This window comes from Notamacropus eugenii, chromosome 3 (assembly GCF_028372415.1).
Source record: "Notamacropus eugenii isolate mMacEug1 chromosome 3, mMacEug1.pri_v2, whole genome shotgun sequence".
In the NCBI taxonomy this organism is placed as follows: domain Eukaryota; kingdom Metazoa; phylum Chordata; class Mammalia; order Diprotodontia; family Macropodidae; genus Notamacropus; species Notamacropus eugenii.
This window is the reverse complement of record NC_092874.1, coordinates 310,033,472-310,050,430: the sequence shown is the minus strand read 5'-3', so window position 1 is coordinate 310,050,430 and position 16,959 is coordinate 310,033,472. Positions and strand designations below refer to the sequence as shown.

Genomic DNA, 16,959 nt, shown 5'->3' with positions numbered 1-16,959 from the left:
GAATCGGGGTGAGCATAGGGCAGCCTTGAGGGGGACCCCTTACTTAGTTAATCTGGTCTGGGGGCCTTAGAGCCAAGGCACTTGCTATGCTCATGATGGGCATGGGGACCCATCCTTATTCACCTTTGTAGGGGATGTCATTGGAATCCTCAGGATTCACTTTCTGTACATCTCTAAGGACTGGCTTTACGTGTTTGTCTGGCAAGGAACTGGGATCCTAGGATGGCCAGGAGCTCTGAGATTTGGTCTCTCTTGGAGCAAGAGTGTATCAGGAGCCAGTCCTGGTCTCAGACCTCAGAGGGAAGTGCATGTAGCCCAAGGCTCCAGTCCCCACAGTGGTTCTCAGGGGCTGCAGCCTAGGCATTCCTCACCCCCATCCTCTGGTCTGTGGAGGTCTCCCCACTTCCAGGCAGAACATGGATCTGACCTCACTCAAACATCCTCAGGGACTCCCTATAGTCCCTAGGACAAAATACAGAATCCAGGCTTCCCACCTCTGACTTCTCCCATTTTATTTCCTTGCTGACCCTCTGGGTATGCTCCATTTCAGGCTAACATGCCTCCTTGCTGCTCCTCAGCCTTGACACAAGCCCGCCATATGGAATGTGTTTCCAAAGAGACTTGTCCTCTTCGGCTACTTTGCTGTGACCTTCATAGGCCTTTCCTGACCTGTCTCCATCACCCCCTGAGAAAGTGTTCTCCTTGAGGGCAAGGATCTTTAAAAAAAATTTTTTTAAGTTTTGAATTCCAAACTCTATTCCTCCTCCCCTGCCTTCCACTGCTCCCTGAGACAGTAAGCAATCAGATATAAGTTACACATGAGCAATTACATAAAACATTTCCATAATAGTAATTTTGTACAAGAAGACTTGAATAAAAGAAAAATAAAGGAAAGAGAGAAAATGAAAACTAGGCTGCTTCAGTCTGTATTCAGATAACATCAGCTCTTTCTCCGGAAGTGGATAGTTGGTTTCCTCATGAGTCCTTTGGGATTGTCTTGGATCATTGTATTGCTGAGAAGAGCTAAGTCACTTAGAGTTCTTCGAATAATATTGTTGTTACTTTGTACAATGTTTTCTTGGTTCTCCTTACTTCACTATGCATCAGTTCATGGAATTCTTTCCAGGTTTTTCTGAAATCATCCTCCTTGTCATTCTTATAGCACAATAATATTTCATTACAATCGTGCCTCAGCTTGTTCAGTTATTCCCCATTATATGGGCATCCCACTGCAAAAAGAGCTGCTGTAAATATTTTTGTGCAAATAGGCCCTTTTCTCCCTTTTTTGAGGGGGGTATCTTTGGGATATAGACCTAGATGTGGTATTGCTGGATCAAAGAGTATGCATAGTTTTATAGCTCTTTGGGCATAGTTTCAGGGACCTTTTAAAGTAACTAGAAAACTGTCTAAGAAGTTATAAGGGGATCGCAGCCTGCAACAGAGGAGGGTCTCCCAGCACTGAGGACATCATCTGTCCTCCAAAGGTCGATGCCCCCATTCCTGAGCTTGTCCCCGTGGATGTTCACAAGGCAGCAAAATGCTATCAAGCTCACCTACTTCCTCCCTCCCTACAGCAACTGCAGATGTTCTGATGGAAGATTGTTGTGCTGACGGGCATAAGTTGGCCACCCAGAAACGAGACTGTTCGATACCCTATGCTTCGGAATCCAAGGAATGCAGGTACTCTGCCCCACCCCCCAAAGTGTGATAGTCACCGCCCCGTGGCTCCCTCTCCTCTCCTATGACTTTGCAGACCAAAGTTCCTCTCCTGGGCCACTAGTGCCTTAGATGGGTGTGTCCCTCTGGTACAGGGTAAGCTTTGGGAGGGCAGAGAACGTCCCTCTTTTGCCTGCTTCCTCAGCACCTAGGACAGGGTTCAGCACATGCAGGTGCTTCATAAAGACTTCCTGGTTGACCAAGGGACATAAGGCAACATAGTAATAGTTGTGCTCAATGATTAGCTGTGTGTGTGTGTGTGTGTGTGTGTGTGTGTGTGTGTGTGTGTGAAACTTAAGGAAAGGGGTTATTCTAACAGTCTCCATCTTTCTCCCCTGCTTACCTGCTCCAGAAAAAGAGGGAGGAGCTCCTGATTCCCTGGGGCTTCAGAGGAGACCCTGGGGTGGAGAGAATTCCTGCTCCGGTCCCTTTGGCCACTGTAGCAGCACTGAGAATGGCCTTCTGGGGCCCAGCTCTGACCAAGGAGATGGAAATTAAAATTTAGCAAATTCTTGAGGAGTCAGAGGAGGGGCAGGTCAACAAAAGCAAGAAAAACAGGAAACTCGGATTACTGGGATGTTGGAAGATCAAATGTTTATGATTCAAAGACCATCAGATAAGGAGGGCCAGCTGGGATTGTGGATTGAAGGACTCTGTCATGCTCCAAGTCAGGAATCTGAGAGGGGCCCCTGGTAATCCCAGAGGTTAAGCAGTTGTGTGTGTGTGTGTGTGTGTGTGTGTGTGTGTGTGTGTGTGTGTGTGTGTGTGTGTGTGAGAGAGAGAGAGAGAGAGAGAGACAGAGAGACAGAGAGAGACAGAGAGAGACAGAGATAGAGAGACAATGTCAGGGACAGAGAGAGACAGAGAGACAATGACAGAGAAAGACAGAGAGAGGGACAGAGACAGATAGCGCGTGTATGAGGGTGTGTGTGCATGCTCGCTCCTGTGTTTAATCTCTAACCAATGATAGGTAAGATAAACAATTGAGACTAGAACTTTAGCTCCATTAACGGATCCTTTGCTATCACTGGTGCCTGGCACATAGTAGGTTCTTGATGAGTGCTTGTTAATTGATGATAGATCTTACAAGTGAGAAAACCAAGGCTCACGGAGGGTGGCCCCTCAGAGTTGGCAGTGGGCTAGTGGATAAGCTGAGACTCAGACCTCAGTGTCACCATCCTGCTTTTCAAATCACATGGCAACTTAACGTTCCGATGAGAAGGGAGGGTAAAGGTCATTTGATCCCACAACCTCAGCTCATGGTGGGGGATAAGGGTTGAGTCTGGTCCCAGCTCTGATATCCCCTGTTCTGTGACTCAATTGGGGCTGCAGTAGCTGTGCCCACATGACCTGTGCTCTCCTCCTGGCATCGCTTATCAATGGAGGCAGTATTTGTAAATCACTTAGCACTGTGTCTAGTACACAGTAGGTGCTTAATAAATGTGTGCCCCTCTCCTCCCTTCCCCTTGATTCCTTTGACAGGATGGTGCAGGAGCAGTGCTGCCAGAATCAGCTGGAGGAGCTCCATTGTGCCACGGGCATCAATGTGGCCCATGAGGGGGACAGTTGTGACACGCATCACAACAACTCCAGCTTTGAAGCCAAGTTTATCAAGGTCAGCAGCCCCTCCTCCTCCCTGGGGACCTCTGGCTGCTCCTGAGACAGCCTCCCTACCTCCCTCTCCTCCTTCCTTCCTTCTTTTCTTTCTTCCTTCTTCCTTCTTTCCTTCCTTCCTTCCTTCTCTCCTTCTTTTCCTCCTTCCTTCCTTCCTTCTTTCGCCCCTTTCTCTACCCCTCTTGCCACACTATCCTGGGGCAGCTTCAGGGACCATGGTCCTCTATCTCTCCTGTGTCCTGTGCCCGAGCTGTATTCTGGGGAGGAATTGGCTCAGACCTATAGAAGTAGGAATGGCGGAGGCCAGACCACTATGTCACCTCTTGTCCTGTTCTCTGTTCTACTATTACCAGACACATGCAGGGTCAGGAAAAGGAGGGGATGCTAGTCAGCTGGGTCTGTAGTCATGAGGGTCAGGGGTTGTTGGGGAGGAGGGTCTGACCTCCCTGTGCTGATCCCCGGGTTATCAGAAGAACTGGATTCAACTCACACCCCTTGTGTGACTTTAGTGAAATCTCTTCCCCTCCCTGGGCCTGGGTTTCCTCCTCTAGAAGATAAGAGGGGAGGATCATGTGTCCTGAAAGGATGCTGCCAGCTCCAAGGTCCCAAGATCTCCAAGGTGGAGCAGAAGGGAACCAGGAATCCCTCTCTATGGGCTCTTCTGGGTGAGAAGAGATGCAGGGGCATTTGTCCCATGGTCCAGAAGAGATTCCTGAGTGTTGGCACCATCCGCAACACTCCATTGTTCTTGGGGCTGTACTTCCAAGGAAAGGCTGGGTGGTTATGAATGGGTCAAAGTCCAGGCTAGATGCTTTTGTCTCCAACTCCAGGATTCCAGGTTCTCTGGCCTCCCTGGCCCCTGAGTAGACTGAGTGCATTCCTCACATGTTGGCTGATGCCCCCAGACACATCCACCTTGGGAACTGTCTTTCCTTTAGGGATTGTGCCAGTAGACTAGATTCTAGATCCTGCCGAGGACATCTTAGTGCCTGAACCTTGACTTTATAGGGGGTGGAATCTTCTCCAGAAAAGGTCAGTGAGTAAGAACCTAGAGAGGAACATACCATGTTGAAGATGATTGGTCAAATACAGAGATAGTGATTCTGTATTATAAAATGTTAGAGCTGGTAGACCCTTAGAACAGGGGATATTAGAGATAGGAGGGGCCTTCCGGACTGTCTGGCTCCTTCCTCTCATTTCAAAGATGACAAAGGTGAGTGAGGCCCAGAGAGGATGGGGATTTGCTTCTTGAGTAGTGAGGGCACAGTAACCTGGAATAACACTAGGAATTGGACACATTGCTGTCCTATCCCCTCCCCCCAATCCTGCAGGTCCCCTTTTGTCTTTGTCATTCCAACAAATTCTACCTGAATTTGTTCTGAAAGTTCTTTGTTCACTGTCTCTGACTCCCAATCCCTGGGGTGGGATTCGATGCTCTCACTCAGGCTCTCTGGCTAGAATGGCTGTAACTTTCAGCTCATTTCCAACCCAGGATTGAGAATTCCTATAGTCAGCAAGGTAGAAATCAAGCCTGAGATCAAAGTCACTTTAAATCTATTACCTCTGAAGAGCCCGTTCTGCTCAGTGACAGCTGCCCTGATTGAAGTCAAACTACCTCTTTCCCAGAAGTTTCACATTTATATGCCTGAGTGAGCTCCACATCACACAGGTGATGATGAAGATGAGACTGGCATCCGTCCAGAAGTCTGTAAGTTCCTTTGGGAGACAGGATGTTAGAAAAAACATTCTATCAGAGTTTGTGCTTGTAGATCTCAGGGAGGTCAGTTAAGGCATCTCCTGGGAACCGTGTCCTCAGCCATGGGGCCTGCCCTCATCCCTGTTTTTGAGAACCAACTTTTGAACGTTTCCAGTTACTCCTTACCTCCCACTGTGGGTCAAGATGAATTGGGACCAAGAGGAAATAAGTTTTGGAAAATTAGATTGAGTCCAGTTGGCTGAGTCCCGGGAATGTTGGATGGGGAAATCAATTCCTCCTGAAGTCAATTTTCCCATCTGAAGCTATTATGGTTTGAGTAAATGCTTTTTACTGAGCAAACATCTCAACCGGTGCAGCGTGACTCCAGGGGTGGAGGCTTTGGGTGGACTCTGTGGCTCCTTTCTGGAGAGGGTTACCCTCAGCAGCTGAAGGGGTGGAGCCCACAAGGATTAGAAGTCCTAGGAGATGTCTGTGGACCAAGATGAGGATTATAAAGTGTCAGCCTCCACGATCCCCTCGACCCAAGGCTTAGCCACTGTCTGCCCCCAACTCTTTCCCCTAGATGCCCCTTGTCTCTGCTGTCATGTCTGCCTGTCTTTCCCAGACCCTTCTGGTCATCTTATTGGGAGAGGAGGTTCTTTGGTATCAGGGTTAGAGTAGCAAAGCACTTTGTGGTCATCTGGTTCAGTGGATTTTGTTTTACAGATCAGCAGACTGAGGGCCAACAGGAGTGACCTGCCTAAAGTAGTAGCACACCTGCAAATAGAAGGGCCAGGATTCAAACCTAGTCCATCCTCACAGGTCCATGCTACAACCTCAGAGGCAGCTGAGGCTAACAGACAGAGCCCTGGCCTCAGAGTCCTCGGTCTGGCCCAGGGCCCTGCAGAGGAACCTGGAGTTTCCCTGCTCCATGCTTCCCTGCAGCTGGGTGTCTTGCTCCATTCTTTTCTGGAAGCCTCCACTGACTCCCTTGTTTTCAGTAGAAATGCTGTCATTGCTGCCTGCTGGGGAAGGCTGCCCAGGCCCAAGGCCAGAGCTGCGAGTACAACCTCATGATCGGCTACCAGTGTGGCCTGGTGTACCGGGCGTGCTGCGTCAAGGGCCAGGAGACCCCAGAGCTAGCACCTGGGGACGTCGCAGTGCCCTCAGACACTGGTAATGCTCTCTCTTTATCCCTTGGCCACCTGACTCTGCTCCAGGGGTCTCTGCACTGTCCTGAGCTCTGCAGGGCTCATTCAGCCCCTCAGATGCACTGGATGACAGACCTCCTCTCTCTGCATGATGCCTAGTGGACCCACTAGTTATCTGTCGGTCTGTTCATCTGTCTATCTTCCTGTCTGCCTGTCTAACTGAATGTCTATCCATCTGTCTGTCTGTCCTCCTCTCTAACTGTCTGTTTGCCTGTCTATCCACCTGTCTGTCTGTCCATCTGTCCGTCCGTCTGTCCATTTGTCTGTCTAACTGTCTGTATGTCCATCTGTCTATCTGTCTCTGTCTGTCTGTCCACTTGTCCAACTGTCTGTCTATCTGTCTGTCTTCCTGTTTGTGTATCTGTCTGTCTGTCCACCTGTCTATCTATCTGCCTAACCATCTGTCATTTATTTAGCTAGTTATGGGAAGTGTGGTTGGAGGGGGCCCCCTTGTCCCCTGAGTCCATTGGCGTGAAGGCCTCTGGTGTCTGGACTGATGATCATTCCTTACTTTGGCATCTTAGAGAGCAATGACTTGCCCAGGGTCACACAGCTTTTTGTGGTAGAGGCAGGGCTTCCTGACCCTTCGCACCACGCTCCCTCCCCATGATCAGTGCCAGGTGATGTGTATGGGATGGACCTAAGCTGACATTTCCTGCTGATCTGCAGTCAGCAAAACCCTTAAGAATGCCTTTCCAATGTTTGCTCCTCACGATTGTCCTTGAAGGTGAGAGTCAACAGCCTTTTCATCCAGTTTGGGACACTAAGGTTCCTCACATTTGGAGCTGGAGAGGAGGAGATCTTGGCATCTGAGGAGGGGCTTGAGGCCCAGGAGGGCCTGGCCAGGTGGGGCACAGCCTGTTATAGGCAGGAAATACTAATGTTTGAAAATGACCCCATCAGCAATCCCCCCAACCTCCATCTTTAAAGAGAAACTCCTCAGTGCTGTGAGAGGAGTGCAGTCTTAGAACCAGAGATCTTGGTTTCCAATGCTGGTGACCTGGGGCAAGTCATTTACCTCAGCTGTCTTGCAGGTACTTAAAAATGCTTATTGAATTGTCTTAAATTAGGACAATGGGATTGGACCAGGTAAGATCAGGTCCTGAGATCTTTAAAATTCCAGGTTTTTTTTTTCTTCAGAAATAGGAGATCCTGGGGCTTTCTTCTTAGAAGATGAGGTCCAGGGGGAGGGTTACCCTTAACTTCTTTTTTCCCTCTACAGCTAAAATTCCTGAGGAGGATATTGTGGACCAAGAAGACCCCTATCTGCATGACCGATGCAGAGGTGAGAGAAGGTGGCAGATTCCTGCTTGAGTTTCCTTCAGTGCGCATTGGGTGTAGGAGACTCAGGCAACACCCATAAACTCACTGGCTTCTCAGGGCTGGTCAGGGGAAGCCCAATCCCCTAGCCCATGTCTGGCACAGAATAGGCACTTAATGAGTACCCGTGGTGGATTGGCTGCATCACTGGTCCAGCTGCCATGCCAGCTCTGCTCCTCATCCTCCAGGCTGTCTTTCCTTACCTCCCTTTCTCTGGGAATTCTCTTTTTAGGGATGGGGGCCAGCCTTACAGGTCTGGTGAGGGCAGGGACCCTCTCTTAGGCCACTTGGAATCTCAGCCCCAGAAGAAGGTTCCTGTAGTTCCAGCACTTGGCACACATCTGTTAACAAAGGATTCACCCATTCATCTACTCATTCCCTCTTTTACTCATTCATTCCACTGCTGTTGTATTAAGTGTCCTATGTGCCAAGCCCTATGCTAAGGAGCTGAGGAGAGGTAAAGATGGATGAAGACAGCCCCTTCCCCAAGGAGTTTCCAGTGGTGGTGGTGGGAATGTGATCTGGACACGGGAGGAGGTGGGCTCATTGGTGCTCCCCAGAGGCAGCTGAGCCAACCTTTTCATCTTACAGATCAACCTCAAAAGAGGAGAAGACCATTCAGTCTGCTGACTTAATGAAAGGCCTTTTGGTTCTCAATCCACCATTCACTTTTCCAAGGGGCTTTTTCCAGGAGTCTGGAAAGGGCTTTAGGGGAAAATATTATTTCTTAATTTTTAAAATATATGTAGATACTTCTATAAGAGAAAAGAAGAGTGGTTCCTCAGTAAAAAGATCCAAATCCAAGCCTGAGACATGACATGTACTAGCTCTGTGGTTGTGGGAAAGTTACTTGGTCACTTTCTGCTTCAGTTTCCTCACCTGTCAAATGAGGATGATCATACTTGACCTCACAAGGCTGTTGCATTATCATGATTGTTATGAATAACGAAGACCAAGATGGTGGGAGGTGTGGTCTAGGGAAATGGGTGTGTTCTCCAATGACTCCATTTGGGTTTCAGGAGGGGGACCCTGCACTCAGCAGTGCCGAGACACGGGAAGTACAGTTGTTTGCTCCTGCTTTGTGGGCTATCAGCTCTTGCCTGACGGGGTCTCCTGTGAAGGTAATCCATCCTGGGACTGAGGGGCCCCAGGATTCTGGGGGTGGGGGGTCAATGTCCTGTCTCCCTTTGCTCCACAGAGCAGCCAGGCCTTCCTTGCTGTTTAAGCATCCTTGGTCTCATGGACAAGGTGCTTTCTCCAGCTGTGCTGATCAGCCTCTTCACGGGGTATTAGACCATCTTCTTGAGTTGATCTATTAAAACCAAAGAAATCCATTACCTCGTGGCCAACACCATCATGGCCCATCATGGCCACTGTGCCTGAAACCTGATCACAGCTCATCCTTCACATCTCACCCTGTGGTCCTAGGCTCACGTCCATGGTCCTGGAGGCCCCTCGGGAAGACTTTCATGAAAGTCCCATGATCTACAACAGCCAATTGAAATCTAGGAGGAAAATACTTGGACTTTGTGGACACAATGTCACTTGTTCTGACAATTCTATTGCAGGGTACCAGGAACAAATCCACTCTGACTTCCTGCCTTTCGTACTAGTATCTCCCAAATTATCCCTATATGGTCTTGTCACTTGTACCTCAATCTCCTTGGTCTTTCCCAGATACCAATGAATGCATTACTGGAACGCACAATTGTCGAATTGGGGAAATCTGCATCAATACAGTGGGAGCATTTCGCTGTCAAAGAGAGAGCAGCTGTGGCACTGGCTATGAGCTCATGGAAGACAACACTTGCAAAGGTAGATCCTGTCCCTGGGGTGATTGTGGCAGAGTGAGGCAAGACCCGAGCACTCCCCCAGTGCAGCCAACCCATGCTCTGTGGCCCCCCATGTGTACCTGATAACAACAGCATTGTCATCATGAGGTGACGGGGATGGGGTGGGGTGGGGTGGGGATGCCCAGGGCATTGTGTCTAATAGCCTGTGGAATGCATCAAAAAGGGCCAAGCATATTCTGCTTGCACAGTACAAGACTTCACCCTCTCACTGATAACAGGATGATCCTACTAATGTGAGCAACTGAGAAAGGTGAAGTTGGCTCCATCTATGTTTCTGGGTCTGTCAAGAAGACCACCATCTTTGAGACGGAGTCCCCTTGGGCTGAGCCCTGCACCTCAGATGCACTTATCTTCTACCACCAGGTCCCCTTGGCCCCCTCCTTTCCATTCCCACCCTGTGTGTTCCAGCCCTGTCTCCCCTTCAGACAGTGGTTAGAGACACCTTGGTCCTCAGCCTGTCCCCTGCCAATCCCTTCTCCAGATGCTGTCATAATGATCACCCTCTTCACAGGCAGATGTGGTCAGAGTCTTTGATGGCTCTGTAGCCCTTGAGCTTGTCATTCAATGCTGTCTGCAGCTTGGTGCTTCCCTCGCCCTCAGGCATACACGTCCTCTTTATTCCAGCCAGACTTGGCTTTCCCAGCGTTGCCCTGCCTTCTCCAGCCCCTGGGCCGGTGTGTACATTATGCCTGGAGCTGACACCCCTAATGTCCTCTTTTGGGTGGTCTCTCCCACCATCCTTTCTTCATCCTTAGTCTTTTCAGCCCCAGAGGCTGCCAGGTCTAACACCTGGTACATCTAGAAGGAGGTGAGTAGCTAATGATTGCTGGTGGATGCACTGTGAGGCTGAGTGACCAGCCCTCAGGCAGCCCTGAATGCAAGATCAAGCTGTTCCACATTTGCATCCAAGGCCAAACTCGTGGGGCAGGTGTCAGTCCTGCAGATGACACCAAGCTGGCAGGGAGGGGTTAACACAGTGGGGAGAGAGCTGGAAAATGGGCTGATCCCAGGAAGACAGAGCAGGGAATCAGGGCAGACAGCGGCCCTGCCCTGGGGGAAGAGTAACTCCAACAAGCCTTCTGTGAAAGAGCCGGTAGCCTTCAGCCAGCAAGAGTCCAGGCAGGGGCCTTAGCAGAGTCACAGGGCCAGAGCAGCAGAGAGTTCATTCAGCACATTGGGGAGTCTGTCTGGCTCTGGTTGTCCCATTTTGGGCAGCACACTGCCCAGAGAAGAGCCCTGAGACTGGTCAGAGGCAGGTATCATATGAGAAACCTGGTTAAAGGAACTGGGGCTGTTTAGACTCAGCTTGACCACAGACGGCAAAGCTAGCGCCACTGGTGGGGAGTTGGAGGCTGACTCGGGGGCTGTCTCAGAGGAGCTTGAACCAGGCACCTCTGCAGGGTGGGAGTTCCTTCTCCCAGGAGATTCTTTACTGGGGAAGTCAGAGGGATTTGCTGTCTCCGAGGTTTGGTATAATCCTTCCCTGGACCAGCTCAGCCCTCCTCCCTGGCAGTCTGCTCCTTCTCCTAGCCCTCAGAGTACCTTGTGCCTCAGCAGAGTCGAAGGTGCAACATCCCAGGGGCTGGGGAGGGGGGGTCATGGCTTACCTCCCCACTCCTTCCTTGCACACTTTAGACAGTTCACTTCTCCCTAACTGTGTCCTCTTAGGACCAGACATAACACTAGGTGTCTGTGGTTATGTCCTTCATGCTGCTCCTCCGTGCCCAAACACCTCCAATGGTCCAGGACAGATTTTAGGCACTGAATGTGCCAATGACAATAACAAAAGTACAGCTTGAGTGTGACCCCCTCTTGGTGGCTTCCAGACAGGACAAAAGTGGCCTTCATGGGACCATAAAGCTGGAGGGTATGCTAGTAGCCATGGGAGGCAGGGGGAGGACTCTCAGTTTCCAGATGAGGAAGTTGAGGTGCAGAGGCTGGTCCATGGTCAATCAGAGAGCAAGGGCTGGAGGTGAGATCTGAACTCAGATCTTCTGGCTTCAGAAGTTCTGTCTTTCAGCTTTATGGAAATCCAGCAGCTCTAGGCTGGGGAGCCTTTCCCTGCCCAGATGGTGGGGTTCTGATGAGAATTTTTCTCTTCATTTTCTCTGTATGATCTTCTGCAAACACTTTCCAAAGAGATTTTCTTCCTGGCAAAAAATATTGGCTGAATTATGTGGGAGGTGAAAAAAAAAGAAGAAACATTTCTGGTCATTTCAAAGTGGATGGATAAGCAGCTCAGCCCCTGTTTCTGCCTGCCCACTGCCCTCCCCCACTCACCTGAAAGCTTCTTGCCTCATTTAGGGGCATCTGGAGCAAGGAAGATGGGGCTTGGTTTCCAGTCAGACTCCAAATTAGCCTGTGGGGAGGGCACGAGTTCCCAGCCACCTCTGTAACTGTGGGTCCACTTGTCTCTCTGGTCTCAGTTTCCTCATTGATTGATTGACAAATAAGATCCTTTGAGATCTCAGATGCTGTGATTTTGTACACAATGGATTTGTCCCCAAGGAGACGCAATGAGTGCTTGGTGACTGTTGAATGAATAAGCAAAGACGACCAGTTGGAGGTGTCTTTAGGAAGGGTGAAGAGGAGGCAGCAACTTCTAGCTGTTCCCTGATTGGTTGTTGTCTTTTATGCCACCCCAGACATTGATGAGTGTGAGACTGGGATTCACAACTGCCTTCCCACCTTCATCTGTCAGAACACTCCAGGCTCTTTCCGTTGCAGACCGAAGCTCCAGTGCAGAAGCGGATTCATCCAGGATGCCCTGGGAAACTGTATTGGTGAGACATGCCATGGCCCAGTCTGCATAAGTGTGTTCTGACCCTGGGGGGGGTGCAGGGGGTCAGGCCTGGTCACCATGCCTCATGGCCTGGCTGATGAGTAAGGATGACTAGGGATGAAGGGCATAGACACCTCACAGTAAGAGCCCTGGGGGGACTTCAGGAGATCAAAGAGGACCAATGATGCTGTCACAGCCCTGACATTCCTGTCCTGAGTCCCCTCCATCCCCTCTTCTAAGGACCCTCCCAGTCCTGACATTCCCCTGTTCTAAACACCCTCCCAGCCCTGACATCCCTTGTTCTAGGGCCCCTCCCAGCCCTGACATCCTCTGTTCTCAGGCCCCTCCCAGCTCTGACATGTCCCATTATAAACTCCCTTATAGCTGGATACTTTTCTTAATCAAGTCCTACATTGGCAATGCCCATTATCACTCTCTCACCCAGACCTCTTCCATCTTGGGTCACTGAAGGTGATGGGAGGTCACTTGAACCCACTTGGGGATGGCTACCCTGGGCTGGGTCTCTTTTCAAAGATTCTCTCTTCCTCAGGATCTTGGTACTTAAAAGTGGCAGAGGCCTTAGCTGCCATCCAGCCCAATACCCACATTACAGAGGAAACAAGCCCCCAAAGGGGTCAGCTGTTCTCAAAGATGAGGTGGATCGGGGCTCTCCTCTGCCCCCAGCTGCCTCCTGGTGATTCACATCTCTATGGCCAGTGATTTCTCTCCACTCAATATCCCTTCCAAGCTTTGTAGGGAGATGGTCCCTGCTTGGAGAATCTTGGATGCCTTGGAGTCCAAGGACCTGTGTTCCAGTCCAGGCCCTGCCATTGACTAGCCTGTGACTTTGGGCATTCTTCACCCACCTGGCTGTCTTATGGGACTAGCTGAGATTTCGAGAGACTGTGGAGTCTATAGCCAAAAGAGCCATCAGAAGCCACCCAGCCCAGTACCTCTTTTTATAGAGGGGAAACTGAGATCCAATGAGGTGAAATGATTTGTCTGAGGTCACAGAGTAGTAATTAGTGCAGGCCAGATTGGAAACTAAGCTTCTGACCAGTGCACTTTCCCTGACACTACGGGCCTTCTCTGCTTAGGGCAGAGGTGGGCCCCTCCCTGAAAGGTTCACTTCAGATCCCATTCAGACTGCCTTCCCTTCTTCTCCACCCTAGACATCAATGAATGTTTGAGCATCAATGCTCCGTGTCCCATTGGGCAGACATGCATCAACACTGAGGGCTCCTATACCTGCCAGAAAAACGTGCCCAACTGTGGCCGTGGCTACCACCTCAACGAGGAAGGGACGAGATGTGTAGGTGGGTGCGAGGAGGCTGTGCGGTCTAGCCATTGCTTGGGAGAGGAGGGACGCCCACCAGGAGTGCTAGCTCCAATAGGCTTCCTTTCATCCCTATCCTCCTCTTTTCCCCTTCCATTTCTCCCTTCTTTCCCACCTTCTTTTCTTCTCTTTCCCTCCCCTTCCCCCTTCCCTCTCCCTACCCCCTTTTCCTCCTTAAGAGCGCAACAAGCAGGTCAGACTTTTCACTCTACCTTCTCTTCCCACCAGATGTGGATGAGTGCTCCCCACCCGCAGAGCCCTGCGGAGCTGGACATCTCTGCATCAATACTCCAGGCAGTTTCCGCTGTGACTGCAAGGCGGGTTACTATTTTGATGGAATCAGCAGGACATGTGCAGGTATGTGCTCAACTGGCCTCCAGCTGGCCTTGGCCATGTTCACACTACCTGGCAGTAAAGGCCTATGGTGTTTATGGCTCATCTGGGGAAAGGCTGAAGACAGAGGACCCCAGCAACCTGGATGGGGCGGAGGTGGGGGGGCAGAAGGAAGACAACTTAGCCTTGAAATGGGAAGGTTTTTGACCACCTTTGGACCTGAACTATGTGACCTTGTGCAAGTCCCTTGATTTCTCTGAGACTCAGTTTATCATCTATGCAATGGGAACAGCACACCTGGCCCCACTGCCATTTTCACAGAGCTGTGGAGGAGTCAGTGAAAGGATGGATGTCAGGCACTTTGGGTCCCAAGTATGCTGAAGAAATGATTGTGGTTGATTTCAGATGCCAGTCTCACCTGCCCCTCCTTCCTGAGCTCCCCTGTATTCATTCTGGACTCACTCTGTATTCACATCTCCCCACACAGTTCCTATTGTCCCCCTTGATGGGACAACGAGCTCCCTGAGGACCAGAGCTGGTTTTGCAAACTCCCTTTACACAACACTTAGCTTAGCTTAACATAGGGCCAGGCACACATCAACAGATCATTAACAAGTATTTGTGAAGTACCTACTATGTGCCTGACAACTTCTATGTTCTAAGCGCCCTTCCAACTCTGCCATTCTCTGGGGAGTATTTCCATGGTGCCACTTAACTGGGCCTCAGTCTCCTCAACAGGAGGATGGACCAGGTGGTTGAGAGAGTTAATTCTAAGTTTCAGTGGAAGGATTTTTATTTGATACATCTTCAATTCACTTTCCATCTCTGGACCTCAGTTTTTCTCATCTGTAAAATGGCAGTAGACTATAACATTAATTATGTCTAGGCCTGAAAAGGCCTTCCAAGGTTCTCAGATGTTCACTTACCTTGGACAGACAGGACCAATCGACTTCCTTGAGAACATGTAGACTAAAATAACTTCTGAGGTGCCTTCTGGCTGGGACCTCTATGACTTGTGGCCTTGACAAGGAGGTGTGGCTGGTCAAGCCACAGGTCATAGTGATTCATGTACCAAACAGCCTCTAAGGTCTCTCTCCATGGGAGGGTGACCTGCAGCGTGAGCTGCTTCAGGATTTAATCTCGACCCCAGTTATTGTAGTGTCTCTTACCTGAAATGTTTCCCTCCCAGCACCCTGGCTAGGCTGGTAGAGTCAGGCTGCTTTGCCAAATGAGGAGCCCAAGATCCAGAGCTCTGGCATGCCCAGTTCTGGGAGCCTCAAGTGCGGTCTGGATGCTTTGTTGTGGAAGGAATTGCTGCTCAGGTTGGGGATGGAGTGGATACCCATGGGAGGACCCATGTGTGATACTGAGCCCCTGAGATTCCAGTACTCCAGACTGGAATGGGGTCTCCCAATTCCTCCCCTGGGCGCTGGGTAGGGAGTCCTCCCATAGCTCCTGGGATGGTGGCAGCAGCCATCAGCCCCACTTCCTGTCCCTCTTTCCAGATATCAACGAGTGTAGACGCTACCCTGGGCGACTCTGTGGCCACAAGTGTGAAAACACACCAGGCTCCTACCACTGCAGCTGCACTGTGGGCTTCAAGCTTTCTTCTGATGGACGATCCTGCGAAGGTGAGGAGGGAAAAACCCGACCATGTTCACTGGGGCCAGTTCCCCCCACCCCCGCCACCTTCCACCCCCTCCTCCTCATGTTCCCAAGTACAAAGCAAGGACCTCCCCCTACCAGGGACTGAGCTGGAAGGCAATAGGGAACAGCCAGGTTTGAGAGGCGGGAGGCTGGGGAGGTGGGAGGCAAGGCAGCTGGTTTCAGCAAGACCCTCAGTCTCCCTTCCTACAGGGAGAGGAGCTTCTACTGTCCTGGCATTGGTTTCCTCCTCTGAAAACTGGGAGGAGGAGTTTAGCCAGACAATCTCTGATGCCCCCAAGTCTGCATCCCTTGTTTTAAGCCCCTCTCCCCAACTCGGCATTCCAGGTGCTAAACTCCTTCCCAGTTCTGGATATTTGGGTTCTAAGTTCTTGACATTCCATGTTCTAGGATCCTTCTCTACTCTGACCTCCCATGTTCTAAGCTTCCCATCCTCTGACATTCTGTGTTCTAGAACACTCTATGTTCTAAGCTCTGTCCCAGGTCTCACTTTCTAGGACGTGGGTGCAGCTGTTAGTTCATATTTTCCCACAGGATATGTGTCTAAGTGCTTGGGCTCCCACCTTGTTCCCTGCACCCTGAAGGTCGCTTTCTCTTCCAGACCTGAATGAATGCAGCAGCAGCCCCTGTAGCCAAGAGTGTGCCAACGTGTATGGCTCCTACCAGTGTTACTGCCGCCGGGGCTACCAGCTCAGTGATGTGGACGGGATCACATGTGAAGGTGGGAAACTGCCTGGGTCACGGGGGATGCTGGTGCAAGGGCCCAAGGGCGGTGGGAAAGGGCCTGCGGGACATCTACTGGGAAATATCCCTCCCCCAAGAAGTTTTTTATTCCTTCACATCCTCATCCATTCCACCAACCCACTGATTAGTAAGAACCCTGGCAAGTTGCCTCAGTTTTCTCTATGAAATGGGAATGATAATGGCAATGATGAGGAAGCGTCTGCTTCTAACAAAAGAGATGATTCCGGGCTTCTCCTCCACAGATATCGATGAGTGCGCCCTGCCCACAGGAGGACACATATGTTCCTACCGCTGCATCAACGTGCCAGGCAGCTTCCAGTGCCACTGCCCATCCACAGGCTACCGGCTGGCCGCCAATGGGCGCAGCTGTCAAGGTAGGTCCGGGAGGCTTGGCAACTGGGCAGAGAGGACAGCCAAGGAACATGGCTACTGGCCCTCTGAGCCTAGCTCTTCTCCCTGTCCCTTCCCCTCTCCCTTCCTCCTCCTCCATCTTCTTCTTCTGGAGTCTGGTGGGTGAGCATTGGCACTGCCATCTACTGCCTATGTGAACTTGAGCACATCACTATCTCTTTGGGTTTCAGTTTCCTCATGGACAAAAGGGGCTGGGAAGTGGACTCCATGATCTCTAGGAACCTTCTCAGTTCAAATGTTCCATGACCCCAATGAGGTCCTTATACCTCCAGGGTGGG

At 50.6% G+C, this 16,959-nt stretch overlaps 1 protein-coding gene across 2 annotated transcripts in view; it reads left to right on the top strand.

The window, feature by feature from the left end:
* The window catches only part of FBLN1 (fibulin 1), a 61,091-nt gene that overhangs the window by 20,759 nt on the left and 23,373 nt on the right, over window positions 1-16,959 (top strand). For both annotated transcript variants that reach the window (XM_072596608.1, XM_072596607.1), the window contains exons 2-13: window positions 1,575-1,680; window positions 3,199-3,331; window positions 6,031-6,202; window positions 7,460-7,522; window positions 8,577-8,678; window positions 9,235-9,372; window positions 12,056-12,193; window positions 13,365-13,508; window positions 13,757-13,885; window positions 15,367-15,492; window positions 16,128-16,247; window positions 16,513-16,644. In XM_072596608.1, coding sequence (XP_072452709.1) covers window positions 1,575-1,680; window positions 3,199-3,331; window positions 6,031-6,202; window positions 7,460-7,522; window positions 8,577-8,678; window positions 9,235-9,372; window positions 12,056-12,193; window positions 13,365-13,508; window positions 13,757-13,885; window positions 15,367-15,492; window positions 16,128-16,247; window positions 16,513-16,644 — 1,503 coding nt within the window. The remainder of the gene's footprint in view (window positions 1-1,574; window positions 1,681-3,198; window positions 3,332-6,030; window positions 6,203-7,459; window positions 7,523-8,576; window positions 8,679-9,234; window positions 9,373-12,055; window positions 12,194-13,364; window positions 13,509-13,756; window positions 13,886-15,366; window positions 15,493-16,127; window positions 16,248-16,512; window positions 16,645-16,959) is intronic.